Source organism: Echiichthys vipera, assembly GCF_963691815.1.
Source record: "Echiichthys vipera genome assembly, chromosome: 18".
Lineage (NCBI taxonomy): Eukaryota > Metazoa > Chordata > Actinopteri > Perciformes > Trachinidae > Echiichthys > Echiichthys vipera.
Window position 1 is genome coordinate 26,212,017 of NC_139843.1, and position 20,641 is coordinate 26,232,657.

Genomic DNA, 20,641 nt, shown 5'->3' on the forward strand with positions numbered 1-20,641 from the left:
TTTCATTTGAATTTCCCTTTTAGTTGTTTATTTTTGAAATTAAATTTCTTTGAAATTTATATTTCTTTATAGGTTTTCTTTATGCATTTAAAAAAATAGAGAAACAAATGATTACATTTAAAGATATATGTAAGATAAATACAATATAAATGAAACTATTCAAAAAGTAAATATAATGGCATAATATTGAATTTATTGAGTGATTTCTTTATTTTGGCAGGTTCGTTGGGTTTGTGAAGAGCCAAGATGAAGCTCAGAGTGGGCAGCTGCGTGGGGCTCCGACATCCCCGCCTCTGCAGGGTCATTAAAGGGCCAATCAGCAATACAGACAAAAGGGCTTGTGTAGCTGGCTGCAGACATGCTTCTTTCTTCTGTGGAGTAGGGCATTTTAACATGGGGCTCACGTTTGGAGCCTCAAGTGGCAGTTGATGGAACTGCAGACTGTAATGCACAATCTATAATTGTTCACTGATTCTATGAGGCCTTTATTAAACGCATTGTTTGGCATGATCCACTTCAAGAAGAGTGGGAACCCTGTCATGATTTAAACGCCATGCAGAGACACAGAAGAAGTGAACATACAAAAAAAACACTGATTTCACACAACGCTAACGCTAAACTAACCTCTGTATGTCAGATATGTGGAGGGCCTCCGTCCTTAGGGCTAACATATACTTCTGTGAAAGGTTGAATATGTAGAATCTTTATTAAAAGCTTTATTTAAAATAATAATTATCCACCCACGGGGCGTTTTGAGGGGAACAGAATGAAAGTTTTGCTTTTCCATAAAAAAAATCTATTTAGTCTGAATTAATATATATATTTTTTTTTTAGGGGTTTGACAATGCCTTCCTGTCCCGTTGTGTTTCCATGGTAGCAGCCAATAGTGTTTGGCGTTGCTGGTGGCCAGGGTTGTCTGTTGTTGGGTGCAGCTACTGTAGGCTGGCACTGGGTGAAATGGAGTTTGCCAATCCTGCAGCTGCTTCGGAGCCTCGGTGAAGGGGGCGTTATTTGTCCCAGCAGCTGAGTGAGCGGAGACGGGCAACAACCAGAGTCAATATAGGCCAAGCATTCACTCCATCGACTGAGAGAAAGGAGAGAAACGCCATTCAAACCCACGCCCAAATGGCTACGCTTCTCCTTGATCTCTAACATCACTTTCATCTTTACTTAGCTGGAACGGCTAACGCTAACGACTAACGCTAACTGTCAGTCAAACTCCTCTAATACTTGTTTTTATGGTGCAATTTGCTGGAGGGGATGGGTTCAAACCTGGCAACCCGACTGCTGGAATTATTTTTTGTTGACTACGATCTTGAGACACTAGATGGCGGTGTTCTGCTCATTCTACATATTCAACCTTTAACTGAAGAAGTTTATGCTAGTAGTACCTGAGATGGCTGGTAGGGACATCCTTTTTTTTATTTCCCTTCTTCTTTCCAGTCTCTGCAGCTTTACACACACAGCTGTGAAGCCGGTCCATCTTTACATTCAGCGTGCTGTGATAACTGTTCCACTGTGGGGGGAGGCTAAACCATATTTGAATTCACTTGATATCCATATTTAAATTAAATTTAAAATAAACACAACCCCTTTTCAAAAGAAATAATTTAATATATTATGTATAATAATTATATACACAGGTTAACTTAACAAGGCTTTGTACAACTGTTACAAAATTGGTCCACGCACAGTCACCCACGTACAGAAAGTACATGCACAAGGGCACAGATAGAGAAGGACAGACTGAGTGCAGATATGACTGAGACAAACATGGAGTCTGGTTGGATGACAGTGGTTGGTGTGCAGTTTGGTTCAGCTCCATTTTATTTTTTCAGACTGGGAGCAAAAATACTGAGAAAGTGAAAAGGAAAAATGCTAAGATATAACTCAGGTAAGACTGTGGTTTTGGAGTGAAGGAAGTTATTCACTCACTTTCAACTGCTCCCACGACAATGACACAGATCTGTCACCTGGAGCCTCTAACTTGTTTCACTAAGTGCCAGGTTCTCCTAGGTTGTCTCTTGCGCTGCTGATATTGTACAGTTACCCAAATATATTTAAAAAAATGAATTTTGGCATGACTTTGCATAGCTGCCTTAAACACTTTGCTCCTCTGGTGAAAAAGATGTTAGTGTCATCAAATCTCTGGCCCTCCCCCAGCACACCAGACACACAGGGAAGCACAATAGGCTTGTGTTGAACACTTAATTTGCATATTTTTTATGTCACTGACCCCATGCACACATTTCTTTAGTCCACAGAAGTTTTGGCAGAATGCCCAAGTCCCATCATCCAGAGAGTGCGTTGTGGTGGTTGAAGTTCCCTGTAGGTCCACAGGAGGCTTTGGAAGAGCATGTAAAGGGCTGAAAAGAAGACTGAAGTGCTGTTTCCTCTGAATTAGTGGACTCTGATGTTCTCAGACTGGCAGGTGAGCGGGCGTATGTGATATTTGCAATGTGAGTAGAAACTAGTTGGGGAAGACACCAGTATGTACAGCACAATCGCTTTGCAATGACAAAAGACTGCCAATGACTGCTGAAGTCTTCAGTTATATCAGCAGCAGGCTTTGGAGTGGAATTTCAAATGTCCGATAATGGCTTTCTCTCATTTCTTATTCCAATTTTAAATTTACAATTGAAGGGTTTCATTCCAAAACATTATTTAAGAAATATATGGCAAAGCCCCTTGTGCAGGATTAGAGAAATCCTCACTTTGGCCCCAATGAGTGGTTGTATTAAAAATAGAACTTTAAAACCTCGACTGCACCAATTTTCACTGAAATTGTTTTCTATGAACACTTTATCCAAATCTTTTGAAAGATGATTTAATCACACAGGGACCTTTTGTTCATAAGGGTGGAATGATTTCTTGTCATTTTTGATCACTCCCTGGGAATATACCGAGCCCTGGATTTCCCACCATAAATACTGTTTTTGGAGATTTAGTTGTATCTGCATTCAAAGCATATTAAACACTGCTCTGCCATTGACTACCGTTCTTCTTTGATACTGAGGTCTGTGAGCTGGATTATGTCACAACTTTCACTTATAGATTTTGAACTCTTCTCCCTTCATTTAAAAAAACATTTTGTCACACGGCTGAAGACACAGCAAATTGTCATATTAGCATGTAAGGTTATGTGATGAAACCACTTCAGGTGAAAAGTGTATCCAGTTATACTGCTGTAAAGGACCGATCATACCAGCGTTTAAAACGGATACATTTTCCCACAAAAGCACTTCAATGGCACTGTCGTGATCAGTTGATTGGCTTGTTGGGGTGAAGTTAGTCCTTTAAAGTTGAATACTTGACTTTGACCTTTGAGGGAATGAAGTCCAGAACAGTGGTGACGTCTTCAGCAGGAGTTCAATTATCCTCAACTTTTAGTACGGCCACACTTCACCGCAGACAGCAGCAAGCCCAGCTGGAGGTTTTTCTATTCACAATGCATAGCAGGACGCAGCCCACACTTCACCGCTACTTGGTGTGTTTTTGGCCTAACACTAGTGTGTCCCAGGCTCAGAGATGCTGGCAACTGCTTGTGGCCCCAGATCAGTAGGGGGCCCCTGAGGGCTGACAAACTTTAGACTACAGCAGTGACAATGTGCAAAGTTGTGTTTCCATGCACATAAGTAACCCTAAAATGGCCTTACCCCGGTTTAGGGAATGATCGGATTATTGAAGTTCCCCTCATATACATGACGTAGTAACTCTTCCTCCTGTACAGTAGGTGGAGCTCCACCAACATACAGCTGGACTGACTACGGCTTTTTTTTCACCTTCACCTTTGTCAAAATCACAAACGGTCGACTTTTGTGAAGACAGAAACGGCTCTTCTTGAAGTTAGTCTCCGTAGCTCCCTCGGTTTAAAGGTAACGCTCTATTGTTGTTGTTTTTTCACGTTTTTGGCACAGTTGCTTCCTGGTTTATTCTATTTCCGGATCAAAAACCATTGCTGCGGAGTTGGGAGGGGGAGTTATAACCTACGAATCATGGGCAGAAGCAGAACCCGATATTACTCCGGGTAAGATGTTTACATGCAGGAATAATCAGGGTACTAAAGGAGTTCTCTAGGTCTGGTAAGCGGGGTACGTTCTTTAGTTGGGGTTTGAGAAACCCGGCTATGCCCTTAACCAAAATATAATTGGGTTTTTAAACTGCATGTAAACGCACTGACTGACAGTAGCAGACCTGACCTCCCTAAGGGGGGCCGTTGCAAGTGACATGCATGATTCAGTTTAAACAAACCCTTAAGGGGATGAATGCTGGTTCGAGGGGCCCCTGTGAGTTTTTGCCTAGGACTGTAGAATGGCCTCTGCCCAGTCTGGTTTGTGTGTTAGCATGTTAGCTTGCCAGCTACAGTAGTTCACCAACTAGCCCTTGGAGTAGACACCATCTCATCAAGATCACAACTCCACTTATTTCACAAGGACTCACAGATGAAGTTCACCGTGACACTTTCTGGTGTGACTGTGTCTTAATAACAGCAGTTCAAGGTCGGACTTAGTATGTGAACATACAAGCTAAAAATCACAGGATCCCACAAGTATTTGTCCTGAGAAACATGGTCAGATTTTGGTGAGGATTACCCAGAAAAACCAGGATCTCAGCTTGCTGTGTTCAGTTCTAATTTTCTTTTCAAATATATACGGACATGGATAATTACATGTACAGTTCTTTTGTAAGTCAAGGATTAAAGATGAATAGCTTCAAAAGTAGCTGAATATTATTAGAATTTGTATGTCAATTTCAGAGTTTCACATTTTTTAAAATAGAGGTTATTTAATTTTGGAATGAAACTCTACAGCTCCACACAGTGTCAAAGTATTCCTTTACCATGAAATCAGGTCTCTAACCTCGGTGCCAGTAAAGTAGCCAAGAGGGAAGACCTCGGAGACGACGCATATCCCTGAAGCAACACGACAGAAGCAGTGACAAAGATGATCGGGTGTTTGTGAGTAAAGGGCAGGTACTTGGTACTGCATTAGTAGATGAAACAGTCCGGTTAAACGACCACCGTGTGACGACGCCACGCTCTCGTCTTGTCCCGTGGATCCAGGGCCGATCTCCTCAAGACCACAGTATGGGATCCTGGGGAGGTTTGATCTATCCATCCCGCGGGGGAGGAGGAGAGAGGGGGAGATTCCTGGGCAAGATGAGGAAGGGGATCCATTTGACGAATTGACCCAGGACCAACAACTGATCCCTGAGGAACCCCCACACATCCATGCTGACCTGGTGCTCCCTCGATGACTCTGATCACCTCCACCCTCTCTGCTCTCCGTCCTCTCACTCTGTCCTCACTCCTGCCCACTTCAAGGTCCAGATTCATGGAAATAGCCCTTGTCCTTCCGCCTCTTGTCTTCCGGTTGCGGACTGGCGCTGACTGGTTCCAGTCTGGCTGCTGTGTCCCGTAAAAGCTGGAAGCCTGGTAGAGGCTGGGAAGCCTGGTGGGGCAGATCCAGAAAGGGACTGTGGGGTGTCCTCTGGGCAGATTTTGAGTTCTTGAATGAGGAGGAGGATTAGACCCCGCTGAGAGTCTAGGGTATGTGGGATAGATCTGATGTTGTGAGCAGAGGAAACTGTTTGGACGAGGTTGCTCTGCATTTCCTGATGCGGTCATTCTCCGCCGGCTCTCCTTTTTCACATTTTTTGCATCAGTGTCTGTTCTGTTCCTCACATCCCCTCCAGCCTCTTCCTCTTCAGCCAATATATCTTTTCCCTCACTGGTCTCTCTGGCTTTCACCACAGTTTCTTTTTCATCCCTTTTTTTATTTTTAGGAATGGTGTGTTCTCCCGTGACTGCCTCTCCGTCTCTTCCACTCTCTCCCTCCTCCCCTTCACCTCCTTCTCCTCCCCCGTAGTTGCTGGTTTTGACTGGCTCATGCTCGGAGTCCTCATCAGCGCTGCCACCCTGCAGGTGGGTACTGAGGCTTTTTTTACGTTTGCGGGTCACAGCAGAGATGATGGACTTGGGAAGGAAGTCCTTGGCATTCAGGTCCTTCTTGGAGAGCGAAGAAAACTGAAAGGATAAAATTGCAGACAAATAATGGTTACTACCATACTTCATCTTCCAGAATCCATGATCTTATTCCCAGATTTAAAGAACAAGTAAGACATTTCTCGCTTACCTTTGACTTAAGTGAATCGCTGGTGGTAGAATCTATCAGGAAGGAAAGATGTGGATTAGAACCATGTCATCACTGGATAAGTGGTGGTGGTAATGTTAGGAGCGGTGCAAAGGTGTGACATGTGCCTGATCACAGCACACACTAACAGTCCTGCAGTCTCTCAGGAGAGCTCTAGCCATTATCAGAGAATCAAGTTTCCTCTGTTTTACTTTAAGAAGCAAACTTAGCTAGAGTTCACCTTCAACATCAGTGAGTAGGGTTGGAATGGTACACAGAAGGCTCAGTTCAAACCCAGGTTTAGGAGTCACGGCTTGGTGCAAGTGTGGACAGTTAGGCAAGTGGACAGACAAACACCTGCTGGGCACTGAGGTAGCATTCCACCCGTTTGGAACTTTGGTTCACTTATATACAGTACATAAGGAACCTTTCAAACTTGTTTGGATTATACTTTACAAACAAACTATTTCAGGAGCCAACAAAAGTGTGTCCCGGTGCTCCGCACGTCTTGGTGATGATGTTGAATGTCGGTTAGCATGTTCAGCGTGTTTTCATTAGCAATAGGTAAAGTTTATCTAGTACAGAACCTTTCACATAGTACTGAAGCCCTAAAGGGTCATACATGCACACAATTTGTTTCCTCTGTTTTCCTGTGATAACGAGATAATTACTTTGATAGATAATGAATGAAACGTGATAGGCCTGAGGTTTCCATCACACCTGACATGTCATGCCTGGTAAAGCCTTCTCATATCTTGAAGAACACTGTAGACAATACAGATGATTTCAGTTGGTAATTTACTGTTATGAAACTAAACTGTAGTCTGTAGATTTGTGCACATTGAAAAACTCCTCCCTGTCCTGGTATTTATGTTGTTGTAATATAATATTGTTGACAATAAGGTTTGTTAAAAAAAAACCCAATGTAGGTAATGAGAACATCAGGCTCTCTTAGATTGCTCCTGACGTACAATAATGTGAACATTATTATTTTCACCAGAAAATGGATCAAAATGATCTTTTTATAACGAGAAAACGGATCTAAATTATCTTGCTATCACAGGAAAAACGAGGAAATAAAATGCATGTAATGTATGACCCAGTAGGGCTTCCGTAACATAGCAAGGTCACAAAGTGCTTCACAAGACTAAAATTCAGTGGACCAATGCTGTTACACAGTCCTCGTCTCAGTCCATAGTGACTTGGCTTGGTAACCAAAGGTTTGCTGATTCAAGTCCCTGTATGAAACATGGACCGGTAGCTGGATAGGTGACAGTTCACCTTCTGGGCACTGTCGAGGTGCCCTTGAGCAAGCACCTAATGCCCAGCTGCTTTGGATGCTTTCCCATGGGGCAGCCCCCTCGCTCTGATCTCTCTCTCTTTAATTCAGGTCCTGTTCGTGCATGGGTGCATTTCAGACCTGTGTTCTTTTCTATCCGTTCTTCAGGTTGTAGCTAGTACATGTTGCTACCAGTACACAGACAGAAACTAAGTGACGGACAGAAATTTCACATGTAAACTTTGCTTCCACATTACGTGCATCCATCTACATTCTGTGTATTGTGAGCGCGGCTGCTTGCACAGAGCCGCGACCCTGTACCTCGATGGTTAGGCACGCATACACAAACAGTTACAGCAAGACAGAGGAATGAATCCAAGTGCAGCTGAAACACCAAACAAAAACACACAAGGAGGAAAACCTGGTCCTACCGAAGAGGCTGATCCACTGTCTCAGCTAGAGAAAAAGTGCAGAAAGGTCCGGGAAAAAGAGAAATTGAGAGAAAGTATGAAACATCATGAGTATACACAGGCAGAAAAATAACAGCTGGAGAAGTACAGAGATCTACTGGGAAGGAAAGACACCGACTGGTAGCTTTACAGAATGTAGAGGAGGTTAGATGTGGAGGCAATTAAACATTAAGGTTTCCGTTTGCATCCTCATGAAAAGTCATTTTGTTTGAGCTGTATATAAAAGACTGTACCCTGTGTTCCTTTGAGGTTAATGTAAACTAGATTATGCTTCCAGTCAGGTCATACTGAACCACAGCAGAAAAACACAGGCATATACAGAAGAGACACACAGCAAGGTTTGTGCATTCTTGTAGGTATGTAGCTTTCTTTTGAGAGCTATAGGGGGCAGTAAACATTGAATAGTTTGCTACTTTCAAACTTTAGTTTAGTAGTTTGCTACTTACTTACTTTGCTACGAGTTTACTTCTTTACCTAGTCTGTAAAGTGTCCTGAGATAACTTCTGTTATGATTTGGCACTATAAATAAAATTGAATTGAATTGAATTGAATATGATAAGACTGCATCTGACAATTTGCAAACTTTGTGGAACCTAAATAATGCCCATTTCATTCAGCAACTGGTCAGGTATACAGAGGCCAAAGAGCAGGCAGGGTTTGAACTTCTCTCTCAAGTTCTTTTTTTACATTCTTCACACAACCGTCTGTGTGCAACAACAACAAGTGCAACAATCCGTGCCTTTATTTTCAGTCCTTATTATTATCTCATTTTTATGTCACTTTTCTAGTCTAAAACTTTGGTGCACCCTCAGCAAAAGTGTGGACAAACTCCTCTCATGGTGAACATTAGGGGTGTGACGAGATATTGTCCCACGAGATCTCGCAATATTAAAATGTGACGATATTTGAAATGTGAAACGTTGTCTCATGATATCAATATGTAGTATGTACGCCAGCACCATAATACAAACACAAACAGTCAGGCTACAAGTTCTAGTCGAAAGCCATTTCTCAATCTGCGTTCTTGTCTGTACTTGTGTTCTGGTGGACTTGTGACAGCCCAAGTCCTGTTCCAATTCATTAGTCTGCATCTCACCAAGTACGGTCCCAATGCCCGGATGTGACTTGCTCCGCCCATTTTATCGAGGATGCTTCGGACATGATTTGTGTGGACAAGTCGGAACTTGGAATACTTGGTATTGAGAAACGACAGCAGTGTCGGCACCAAGCCCCCACCTCACTAAATTCCTGGTTGGTCCAATCAGGAAGCTCCAAAAGCATCAGTTCTCTTAGTGTCCACTAGGGGCAGGTTTCATAATAGAGCAGTTTCTCATTGACCCCCATGTTAAACAGGCCGTTTTCACAGCATCATTAAACGGTTTAAGGCCTGGGATAAAAGAACATTCTAGTCTGTATGTTTAGGTCATATCTCCATGACAACACGGAGGGGGATGAATTTTTTTGTACCATGCTAGTTTTATTTTTATTGGAGGTTAAAGTTTATGAATAATTAGGGGGCGTGGTCTCTTGAGTGACAGCTAGCCTCTGGCCCTCCTCGGAGGTAAACTTCAGCCAGATGGAAGTATCTCCCTCCTCCAACGTCACATACATGCCCTTTTTTGGTAAGAGGAAATGAGGCGGAGTCAAAATCTGACAAGATGGAACTCCCGTAGGCGAGGACGATTGGAGAGAGTTGAGAGAACGGACCCTACGGGTATGCTACATCCACTTTTTTTTACAGTCTATGGCTGGCACCTGACAGACCAGACTTAGAGAGAACGCGTCAGTCTCAGTCGGTATACTTTACCGGCGTGAGTACCGTATGCTACACAGCGGCTAACAAGAGCACTATGCAAAGACACCTGCAGCACCACCACAGCTCTCTGCAGAAATCAAAATAAAGAAAATTTAAGTTAAAAATAGTGTTAAAATCTTGTCTCGTTCTCATGAACTCCATATGCTACCGTCTCGTCTAGTGAGCTGAGGGTCTCGTCACACTCCTAATGAACATGTATCTCTACAACAATGTCACAGATCAGATTGTGACACTTCCTCACCTGACGCCTCTCCCGGCATGCCCGGTCTGCCGATGTTGGACAGCAGATGGTCGATGTTGGGCACAGGCTGCATGTCCCGCTTATCCTCTGGGGCCTACAAATCCAGACATACACCATACCAAAAATATGAGCACAAATTAGGGCTGGGTATTGTCAAAAACCTCACCATTCAATTTGTTATTCTAAATGCTTCAATATTGTATTAGCAATAGAAAAAGTGTAGATGACAGAAATACACAAATAATTCATTAGAGTACCTTTTGATAATTGTTTAATTATGATGTGTACAAAATGTGTACTAGTTACAACAAACTGACCCCAACACGCAAAAATTGGTCAAACGGTGAATGAAAGACGGGCAAAGGACAGAGGACGGATGAAAAACTGCGATGGACCGGAAGTGTTCCGCACCACAACGCGCCAAAAACACCGTATCGTGACCGATTTTAGCCTACAAAAGATGATGTTAGGGTTAGACATGAAAACTACTTGGTTAGGATTAGGAAAAGGCCGTGGTTTGGTTTAGTACGCCCATGACATGAATGGCACCGGGACATGAACCCCACTCACCCGGGTGACAGCTGCCGCTGCTGTTTCTCGCCAGGGCCACCATTGTATTTGAATAAACATTGTTTGGTCGAGTAGGGCTTCCTTACAACGTGAATCAGTCCAAACAATCCCTGTATTCATGGCATTCTTGGTTCTTTACATTGAAAAAGATGCTGCTGTGTGTGACATACCTTCTCTTCCTTATCAAACTCTCCATTAGTGAAGAACCAGTCATGCTGTTGAAGTAACAACACAGTATCACTGATGTGAAGTCCAGACAGAACTGATAAAGAATGGTGCAGTATTTCTTGCTCTTGAGGAAGCAACTGCTGGTTCTTACGTGCAGGATTAGTGTCTCCACTATTTTGTAGCGGTCGGGCATGTGGGTGACCATGTCCGTCATGTTGTCCTCTGATGTCCTTACCAGAGTGGGACCGAACACCAAAGCAAGGTTTCTGGGCTCCATCTGGAAATGATATCACAGTTCTGTTCGTGTTTGGCTCCGTGGATGAACATTACCGCTAATTAAGAGAGGCGTAGGTTACCTTGTTCTTTTCAGCGTTATCTGCCACCCTCTTGAGGTGACCCACTAGGAACTTAAGGGTGTGATGATAGTGATCTGGGAGGTCATGGATCTGGATAAAGAAGCATAGATTGATGTAGCAGGTGTGGGGATTTTTAAACATGAAGTGTGTATTTTTGTCACAATATAACTTAAGTTTTGTTATTACTCACTGTGTATATAAAGGAGTTAAATAAAAAGGATTTAGCAGGCTTTCGAATTATTATCAATTTAACACAGATGGTATAATTAAAGGATGTTGCAGATAGCTTTAGTTTAAAACAAGGAGCAGTAAGATGAGAGGGGGGTCAGCCCCCTGGGAATGCTTCAGAGTAAGGAGTGTTCCTTCTAGAGGAACTGGGGGTTCACTGGAGGAACCATGTGACAGGAGGATTCAACTTGTGAATGAATTAGAGCCAGTCTGGGAGTGATTGACATTCCAAAGCCTGAACCAGGGACTGCCTCAGCAACATTCTGAACCAATCACAACAGCCCAATGAACTTTATTGCTGTATCAATTATTTGTGAAGGGAGGGCTCTGGGCTCTTTCTGGCTCAGTGGTTGCAGCAGCAGCTTGACTGAAAGTCAGGATGACGGTGATTTCTGACCCCAGAGAGACCCCTTGGCAAAGAAGAATATTCTTTGCTCTTTTTATAATATTTCTTTTTAACTTTAAGTAGTAGTCTGGTTTTCCTTGAGTAAGAACCTGACACAGTGAAATCAAGAGAATCTAACCATTGTTCTGTATTCTGCTGTCCTTTGACACATACCAGTTTCTTCATGGTCTTCAGTCTGTCCTCTGCATCGGCTATCCGGTTGGCATCGATAAAATCGCAGTATTTGTCTGTAGACAGAGATGATATATGAGGAATAAAAGGGCTATATTACAAAAAATACATATTTCATTAGCAGGTATCATATACCAACATTTCTACATGCAGTTTACATCCAGACTCCCCAGGTTCACATATACTGTATACTGTATGCAGTGGAGACCTGAAAGACTTTCATAAAAGGAATTAAGTGTATTTTTGGTGAAACTTGGATGCTTCACACACATCTTCAGATCTCTACAATCATCAGTTTCAATATTAATGTCACTAATTAAGTATCATCTGGCTAGATGTCTCCCCTTCTGGACAACCCACAAACATAATGTAATGGCTCCAGCCACATGCATTAAAAACATTTGATTTGTACTGGGAACATAGTCCAGTGGCAACCCTACTTTCATATTCTATACTATACATGCTCATTATGAGTCATGCTACACTTCACAATGAACACATGCCAAATGACCAACCATCAGTAAACAGGGGCTCAGGCAGTTTTCGGAAGAAGGATTTGAGCAGGCTGCTGATTACGTTCAGGTCCTGCCATCTCTGTGGACAGAGAAAAGGGCAAAGTTTAGTATTAAAAAAATATCACACCGGATCTAACAAAAAGGATTCTGTACAAAACTAGTTTTGGGTGTGACTCCAGCTAACACGGTGACTGCGTCAGGACCTGTGCTCACAAAACTGTTGATTTTACCACCTGCAGGACTCTTACACAGCAGTAAAAGCTCCTCTCTAAGAGTGTCCTCTTAAAAGCTCTTCACAAACTTTTACTGAGGACCTGGCAGAAGTCTGAAGCTAAGAGAAAGGGCGTGGCTTTCTCTGTTGCTTTGGATGATGTCATGTTTCATTCAAACTGTGATTGGCTGTCCTGGGTCTTGAGCTGTTTTGGGTCTCTGTCAGTGAATCCTTGATAGAATTACTGTGGGAGGTATGTTTCCATATCCTGTTATGACCATGGGTCATATGGGTTGTTGTTATGCGTTTTGAAGGAGTATATGTAATTAATCCTCCCTGCCAGAGGGTGCTGCTGCTCTGTTGTGTGTTGTCCCCCTTTGATTTCTGCAGGTGGTGGGTGGAAAATGCTGATTGGCCAAGGCTGATGGGTAAAAGGATGCCAGTTGCTGATGTCTCCCTCTCTGCCTACTTCCTGATTCCCAGCCAGACCATGCTGAACTGTGATAGAGTATTGATTGTTAAGTGAGAACCTTTGTTAAATGTATCTGTGACTAGAGAACTCCTTGTTTATTTGAGTGCAGTCCTGATAGGCAGGGGTGAGTGGACATTTTGTTTGGGCACCTGTTTTTTTATCCTGTTTATTTGTTAGGGAGGCAGGTAAGATTCCTGTTTTTTGTGTTACCATTTAGTTTGTGATAGGTAAGAGTTTTCAAACAGATGTTTTGTTTATTGTTTGAACTACCCTGTGATAAAAATACATTTATGTTTGCTGCTACATTTTGTGTCTTGGTCTCTGGGTTTGCGGTGAGAGCACTTCTGTTATACTCCGGCACCACTGGGCATAACAATCCAAATAAAGAGTTTCAAATCGAATGACTGAACAATCAACTGATCCTTCCAATTATGGACTTCTGTGATGTAGTGTATCAAAACGCTCACAAATCAGACCTTGTTGCACTTAACAGTCTACAATAGACTGTAGATTTGTTCTTGGATGCCATTTGTTTCACCCGTCACTGCACGATGTACACTAGACTCAATTGGCCATCACTAAAGGTAAGAAGAGTTGGTTAGAATGTCTTATATTATGACCTTAAGGCCATAATATCAGCTCCATTTTTTTTGTTCCCCTTGCTAAAAAATCAATTTGCAGAAGAGCTTTTCTGTTTAAGGCCCCAGCAGAATGGAACAATTGACCTGCTGATATCAGGTCCATATCCTCGTTGCATATTTTTCCGAGGATCTTGTCTTCTCACTTTGATGGCCTCATCCTGTGTACGATGAATTCTATGTGCATGCCCAATATGTTTTGTTAAATGGACTCAATTTATGTCTTTGCTGTTGATTTAATGTTTGCCATTATGGCCCTCTTTTAGTTGTAATAACCAAATGGTTTTTCATGATAATCAAATTTATTTTTGGTTTTGTTTTATTTTTGTTTGATTCTTTGCTGTGTAGTATACGATGTATGTCTGGACCCCCTCGAAAATGAGATGATGCATCTCAAGGGGCTTATCTGAATAAATACATATATGCAGCTGTATGTCAGCCTCTTCCATAATGATCACACTACAGTAACCATGGTGATAGAGAGAGGAGCAAACAGCTTTGACTTCTTACAACTTGAGCATGAAAGAAAGGAAATAATTAAAAGAAATTTCAGTTGCATTACTGCAACAGACAAAGAAGTGTGGGAAAATATGGCCTTTCCCACGATCATGAAAGTTTTCTAAAATGTTGAGGCCATTATTAGGCAGATTGGCAGCAGCCATTTTAGGATGGGTTGTGATTTGCTCTGACTCTTGAGTCCTCTTGACTACTTTGAACTTTTCAGATTTAGGAGCTGATTTTAGTCTTAAAACACTTTGTGAAATACTATTTGACCAAAAATGCTAAGGGTCTTAAAATTAGGACTTAAGCAAGTTAAGCTCTCCTGTTAGTCTGAACATGTTTGGGGACACGTTTCCTGCACACCTCCTCAGCAGTGTTGATGTCCATGCCCTTGTTGAGATGCTCCTGCAGGTTGGACACCATGGCGTTGTTCCCCGGCACCCTGTAGATACCGGTGTAATCCAAGCCCGTCTCCTCCACCACACCGCAGCACATCTCCACAATCAGAGGGACAAACTGAAGAGGAGATGATGATGGGGGGGGGGGGGGGGGGGTGAACAAAGAGGGATGGATTAACAAAAGGGTGGGAGGTTTGCAAGGACATTAAATGAGAAGATGCAAAGATAAAGAACTCAAATCAGCGTTGATTTGGTAACAAACACGCGCAGCTCATGAAACCAGTTGAACAAATTGGATACAATTTAGATTTACAGTACCAAGAAACTTCCCCAGCAAGCAAGTGTTCAACTAAAGAACAGGTTTGCTCCACTGTTGTCGGACAATGGATCCCCCTCTGATTACCTGAATAACCCACCATCACCACGCAGAAGGGTAAGACCTGCTAACTTAAAACCACCGAGAAAGCTAACAAGTGGGCCTGAAAATCTGATTGTGGGTGACTTTTCTGTAAAAGATATGAAAAGCAATAATAACACCAAAGTACTCTGCTTTCCGAAGGATACGGTGTCTGACTTGGAAAAAAGAATCCTGGATATTGTGGCTGCACACCCAAATGTGAAAAATATCATTCTGCACATTGGTTTTAATGACATTGAAAAACAACAATCAAGTGAGCTGAGAGAGCGCTTCAATAAACTCTTTGAAACAGTCAGCGCTGTGAATGCTGAGGTGTTTATCAGTGGTCCTCTACCCCCGATCAGGAGAGGAGCTGAGAGATTCAGTCGACTTTACTCGCTGAATGAGTGGCTCTCCAGCGTTTCTCTTGCTAGTTCGATGCATTTTATTGACAATTTTAGCTTTTTCTGGGACCGCAGGCATCTTTTTAAGGCAGACGGACTTTGTCTAAATAAGCTGGGAGTAAAGCTTTTCATGACCAACATGTCTTACTTCCTGCGTCATCCATCTATCATCACTGCCAAGGACAAGAGACAAGAGGAACCAACGGAAAAGACAGACACAACACAGCTTATCATGAACGTCGAAGGAGGACCGCCATTGCAAAAGGAGAGCGCTGACCATGAGAGACACCGGAGCAAAGAGGAGACGTGTCCATCCCCCTCTACCTCCCCTTTCATTTCAAATGGGCGTGAAGATCCCTCCCCCACACCCCCCAAGCCTAAATCCAGGTCTCCATCCTTCTCCCTTCCTCAAGTAAGCCTTTCTCCCCCCTTATCCCCTTTGGAGTTCCGGGAGCTACCCCCACCCACTCCCCGCCCTACTCCTATTTTTACTCCCCTTGATCGACCTCAGCGATCCCCCCCTCAGCGTCATCTCAGTGGCACCTCCCTCCCACCTCCTCCCCCCCTCCACGAAAGTGTGCTTCACAAACCCTCAGCCCTACTCCGCCCCTCTTACGTAAACCCCCTCTACTCCCTCAACGTCCACCTCCAGTAGTTCATTCCAGCTCTGATGCTGCCCACTCCTCCTCCCCCCCCCCTCATGGCCACCCCCGCCCCGCCCTGACAGCAGTCCTGAATATTATTGATACAAAACAGGGTTCAGCAGTAGACCACATTATCAGCTGGGCCCAAGGCTGCCTACGTCAAAGCTTGGCACCTTCTACATTCCTGTTGTGACTACCAAGAGAGAGAACATTGGGAAACGTAGACACCCTGCTAACCTAAACAATCTCATTCCTATCCTCTCCAAATCAAAGTCAACATCGAATCCTGTCAATAACACCATCAGGATGGGTCTGCTCAATGTTAGGTCTCTGAATAACAAATCATTTTTAGTCAACGATTTTATTACTACTTCCAAACTTGATTTTATGTTTTTAACTGAAACATGGCTGGAGCAATATAACAGTGCAAGCATTCTGATCGAGACAGCACCCCCCGACTATAACTTTATTGATGTATGTAGATCTGGGAAAAGGGGGGGAGGGGTTGCTGCTATATTTAAAAACATATTTCAGGGGAAACAAATGTCACTTGGTGATTTTACATCATTCGAATACCTGTGTGCTGTGTTGAAATGCTCTCCCAAAATTCTTCTGTTAATTATTTACAGGCCACCTAAATACTCAGCAAATTTTTTCGATGATTTTACCAAATTATTGTCTAGTATCTCCACTGACTTTGACTGCCTAGTTATAACTGGTGACTTTAATTTTCATATTGACGATTTGAATGGCAAGGGTGCAAAGGAACTTTTTACTATTTTAGATACATTTGACCTGTCTCAACATGTGAAAGAGGCTACTCATTGTAAAGGACACACCCTGGACCTGATTATCACAAAAGGTCTCAATGTTTCTGATGTTCTTGTGACTGATCTTTCATTGTCTGATCACTTCTGTGTTTTCTTTAATATTTCTTTAATTCCGGAGACACAAACAAAATCAAAGAATGTCAAAAAGCGCTACATCAATGAACATGCTAATGTACTCTTTAAAAATGCCATTTCCTCGCTACCACCTCTAAACCCATGCCATGCTGATGATCTTGTAAACAACTTTAATTCCAAAATTGTGAATATCTTAGATGTCATTGCACCGATTACAGTTAAAACGATTTCTGGTAAGCAAAAGGCACCCTGGAGAAAAGCTGCTGTTGTAACAGCCCAGAGAAGAGAGTGCAGGAAGGCTGAACGAATCTGGCGAAATACAAAACTTCATATTCACCATGACATCTATAAAGAGAGGCTCCATGCCTACAATTTAGTCTTAAAAAGTGCTAGAGAAACATTCTTCTCCAATATCATAAACAGCAACACTAATAAGGCCAAAACCCTATTTGCAACTGTCGACAGACTGACCAACCCCCCAACACAAATACCAGCCGAACTCCATTCCACACAGAAATGCAATGAGTTTGCATTCTTTTATACTGATAAAATTGAAGGCATCAGACGTGCCATCAATATCTCAAACAAAAAAGTTGGATCACCACCCCGTTTAGGCCAAAATAACACAGCAATGATGGCAAGCTTTAATGCCATAGACTCTAAAACTCTAGTGGAAACAGTGACCGATCTAAAGCCAACCACCTGCTGTCTCGATGCTTTACCTACCAACTTCTTTAAGAATGTTTTTGACTGCCTATCAACAGACGTATTGCAAATAGTTAATAACTCTATTCAATCGGGCAATTTCCCAAAGGCCTTCAAAACTGCAGTCATTAAACCTCTTCTAAAAAAGCGGAGCCTAGATGCCTCTATTATCAACAACTACAGACCAATTTCAAATCTACCATTCATAAGTAAAATAATTGAGAAAGTTGTACTCCAACAACTAACTCACTTCTTGGCTTCTACTGGCTGCCACAACAACCTCCAGTCAGGATTTAGACCTTTTCATAGCACAGAGACGGCCCTTATTAAAGTTATAAATGACATCCGTCTTAACACAGACTCTGGCAAAACTTCAGTACTAATGCTATTGGACCTCAGTGCTGCATTTGACACTGTCGACCACTCAATACTTTTGGACAGGTTGGAAAACTGGGTGGGGCTCTCAGGCACAGTCCTAAACTGGTTCAAGTCATATCTACAAGATAGGAACTATTTTGTTTCCATTGGCGACTTTGTATCAGAACAAACCAACGTAACGTGTGGAGTCCCCCAAGGTTCAATCTTGGGGCCGACTTTATTTAATATCTATATGCTCCCACTAGGACAAATCATGCAAAATAATAACATTGACCACCATTGCTATGCCGATGACACCCAAATCTATGTAGCGCTATCACCAAATGACTATCGCCCCATAGATCTACTGTGCCAGTGCATTGAGCAGGTCAAACACTGGATGTGCCAAAATTTCCTTCAACTAAATGAGGATAAAACTGAGATAATTGTTTTTGGTGCTAAGAAAGAAAGGTCTAAAGTCATCCAACACCTTCAATCACTGTCCCTGAAAACCTCAAATAAAGCCAGAAATCTTGGGGTTATTATGGATTCTGATTTACATTTCGACAGTCACATCAAATCAGTAACAAAATCGGCCTACTATCACCTTAAAAATGTAACAAGACTTAGAGGGCTCATGTCAGCTCAAGACTTAGAAAAACTTGTCCATGCCTTTATAACCAGTAGGCTAGACTACTGTAACGGTCTCCTTGCAGGTCTTCCCAAAAAAACTGTCAGGCAGCTACAACTTGTTCAGAACGCTGCTGCTAGAGTTCTAACAAAGACCAAAAAATGTGAGCACATTACACCAATTCTTAAATCATTACACTGGCTTCCTGTACGTCAGAGAATTGATTCCAAAATCCTCCTGCTCACATATAAATCACTTCATGGTCTAGGGCCGAGGTATATCACTGATATGCTCCCACTACATAAGCCTTCTAGATCACTAAGATCCTCTGAGACCAATCTGTTAGTGGTTCGCAGAGTAAACTCAAATCAAGGGAAAGCATCTTTCAGTCATTATGCAACAAACAGCTGGAATAAACTTCCTGAAGATTTGAGACTTTCACCCACTCTGACCACTTTTAAAACTAGACTGAAAACTTTTATGTTCACCTTAGCTTTCTGCTAAATCTTCGCACTTTTAACGTCCGCACTGTTTTGATTATTGTCTATGTTTTTATTCTCTTTGTCTTCCTGTTATGCATTTGAATTCATGACATGTTGTGCTGTGAAGCACTTTGAGTCTGCCTTGTGTATGAAAAGTGCTATACAAATAAAGCTGCCTTGCCTTGCCTTGCCTACAGTTGAAATGATTGGCTGAAGAGCCCTTTTGACATGTGACAGTGAAATGACAAATGACACTGAAATGTGCACATTAAAGAAATGCATTAAATCTTCTTTCAATGATACCTGGTGCAGTTGTTTATCTCAGTGGCTTATTACATAAAGTATTTATTAACTGTAATATGACAATATAAACTGTAGTGTGCGATGCTAGAGGCTGGTCAGCTGGTAGAAATTGTGTTTTGCCGTTTCTACCAAGTAAGTTATCCTTCACGGTTGATCCTGAGTCACAGGATTTTAATGAAGAACTCAGAAATATACTGTAGCAGTGGTTCTTCTTTGTCATACTTCAGAAGCAAAAAGCAACATTTCTATTTGGTTACGTTACATTTACAACTAAAGCCAAGTTCAGACCAAAGATCCGCAAACAAAACTGTTTTCGAACGTTGCAGGTGTAAGTTGTAGCGGTGTGAACTGACCCTGTTCATCTGGCTAATGTCACCTGTGATTCAGTTTGTCAAATCGTCAGCAGCTCGTTTTAGAACGTAACACACGTCACCTGTTTCAACAGCCAGTCAAGTCTGAGCAAAGTCCGCTGGTCAAGTCACTGACAAACTGTCAGCTGGCTGAGGCTTAATGTGTGTGTGCGTGCTCATGCGTGCGTGTGTGTGTATAAGGAGAGCGAGTGCAGTAATCCAGAACAAAGCAGTGAATCAGGCGAATAAAACGGTATTTTCTCATCTCTGTAGAAATGCAGCTGTAGCAAGCATCTCTGTCATTTATATTTTATAATGCTACAAATTAGATCCAGCTACGGAAAAGAGCCGGAAGAGTCGGAGGTTAGAACAGAAGTACAGAGAGGCGTTGCTATGTCTGTCTAGTATAAAAGGTCTTCCACAGCCTTGCCCGACCACCACTTAAACATTTTTAACAAACCAGCACTGGCACGAGGTCAGCAACATCTTCCACTAGAGGGGACTGTTGTGTCCAATTTCACAAAGTTCAGCCAGACAGCTTTTCCAATCAAGGCATGGGGCAGTGGAACACCCTACCAACCAACATCAGCGAGTGCAGTACTGGAAACATCTTTCAAACTTCTGTAAAATTCAATTCAGATTTATTTATAGTGCGAAATCATAACAAAAGTTATCTCAGGACACTTTACAAGCTAGGTAAAGACCAGACTCTATGACTTATTTATACTTTCCCTATAACAGGCAGGAACGTCAGACAGACCCAGCTCTATGGAGGACGGACATCTGAGAGTAAACCAGTCCTGCAATCATTAGAAGCTTATCTTTACATAGTCTGTTTACTTATTTATGGATAGGTGTGTACAGTACTGTGGAAAAAATGCTGTAAACTAAG

At 42.4% G+C, this 20,641-nt stretch overlaps 1 protein-coding gene across 1 annotated transcript in view; it reads right to left on the minus strand.

Moving 5' to 3' along the window:
- Nucleotides 1–1,768: 1,768 nt before the first annotated feature.
- LOC310961139 (rho GTPase-activating protein 23-like) overlaps nt 1,769–20,641 on the minus strand; it is a gene marked incomplete at its 5' end in the record, with an annotated part of 40,873 nt that continues 22,000 nt past the window's right edge. The window contains 9 exons of the mRNA XM_083933108.1: nt 1,769–6,025; nt 6,135–6,166; nt 9,938–10,031; nt 10,678–10,722; nt 10,827–10,952; nt 11,032–11,121; nt 11,819–11,892; nt 12,352–12,430; nt 14,537–14,689. Of these exons, the coding sequence (XP_083789234.1) occupies nt 5,009–6,025; nt 6,135–6,166; nt 9,938–10,031; nt 10,678–10,722; nt 10,827–10,952; nt 11,032–11,121; nt 11,819–11,892; nt 12,352–12,430; nt 14,537–14,689 (1,710 nt within the window). The 3' untranslated portion in view covers nt 1,769–5,008. The remainder of the gene's footprint in view (nt 6,026–6,134; nt 6,167–9,937; nt 10,032–10,677; nt 10,723–10,826; nt 10,953–11,031; nt 11,122–11,818; nt 11,893–12,351; nt 12,431–14,536; nt 14,690–20,641) is intronic.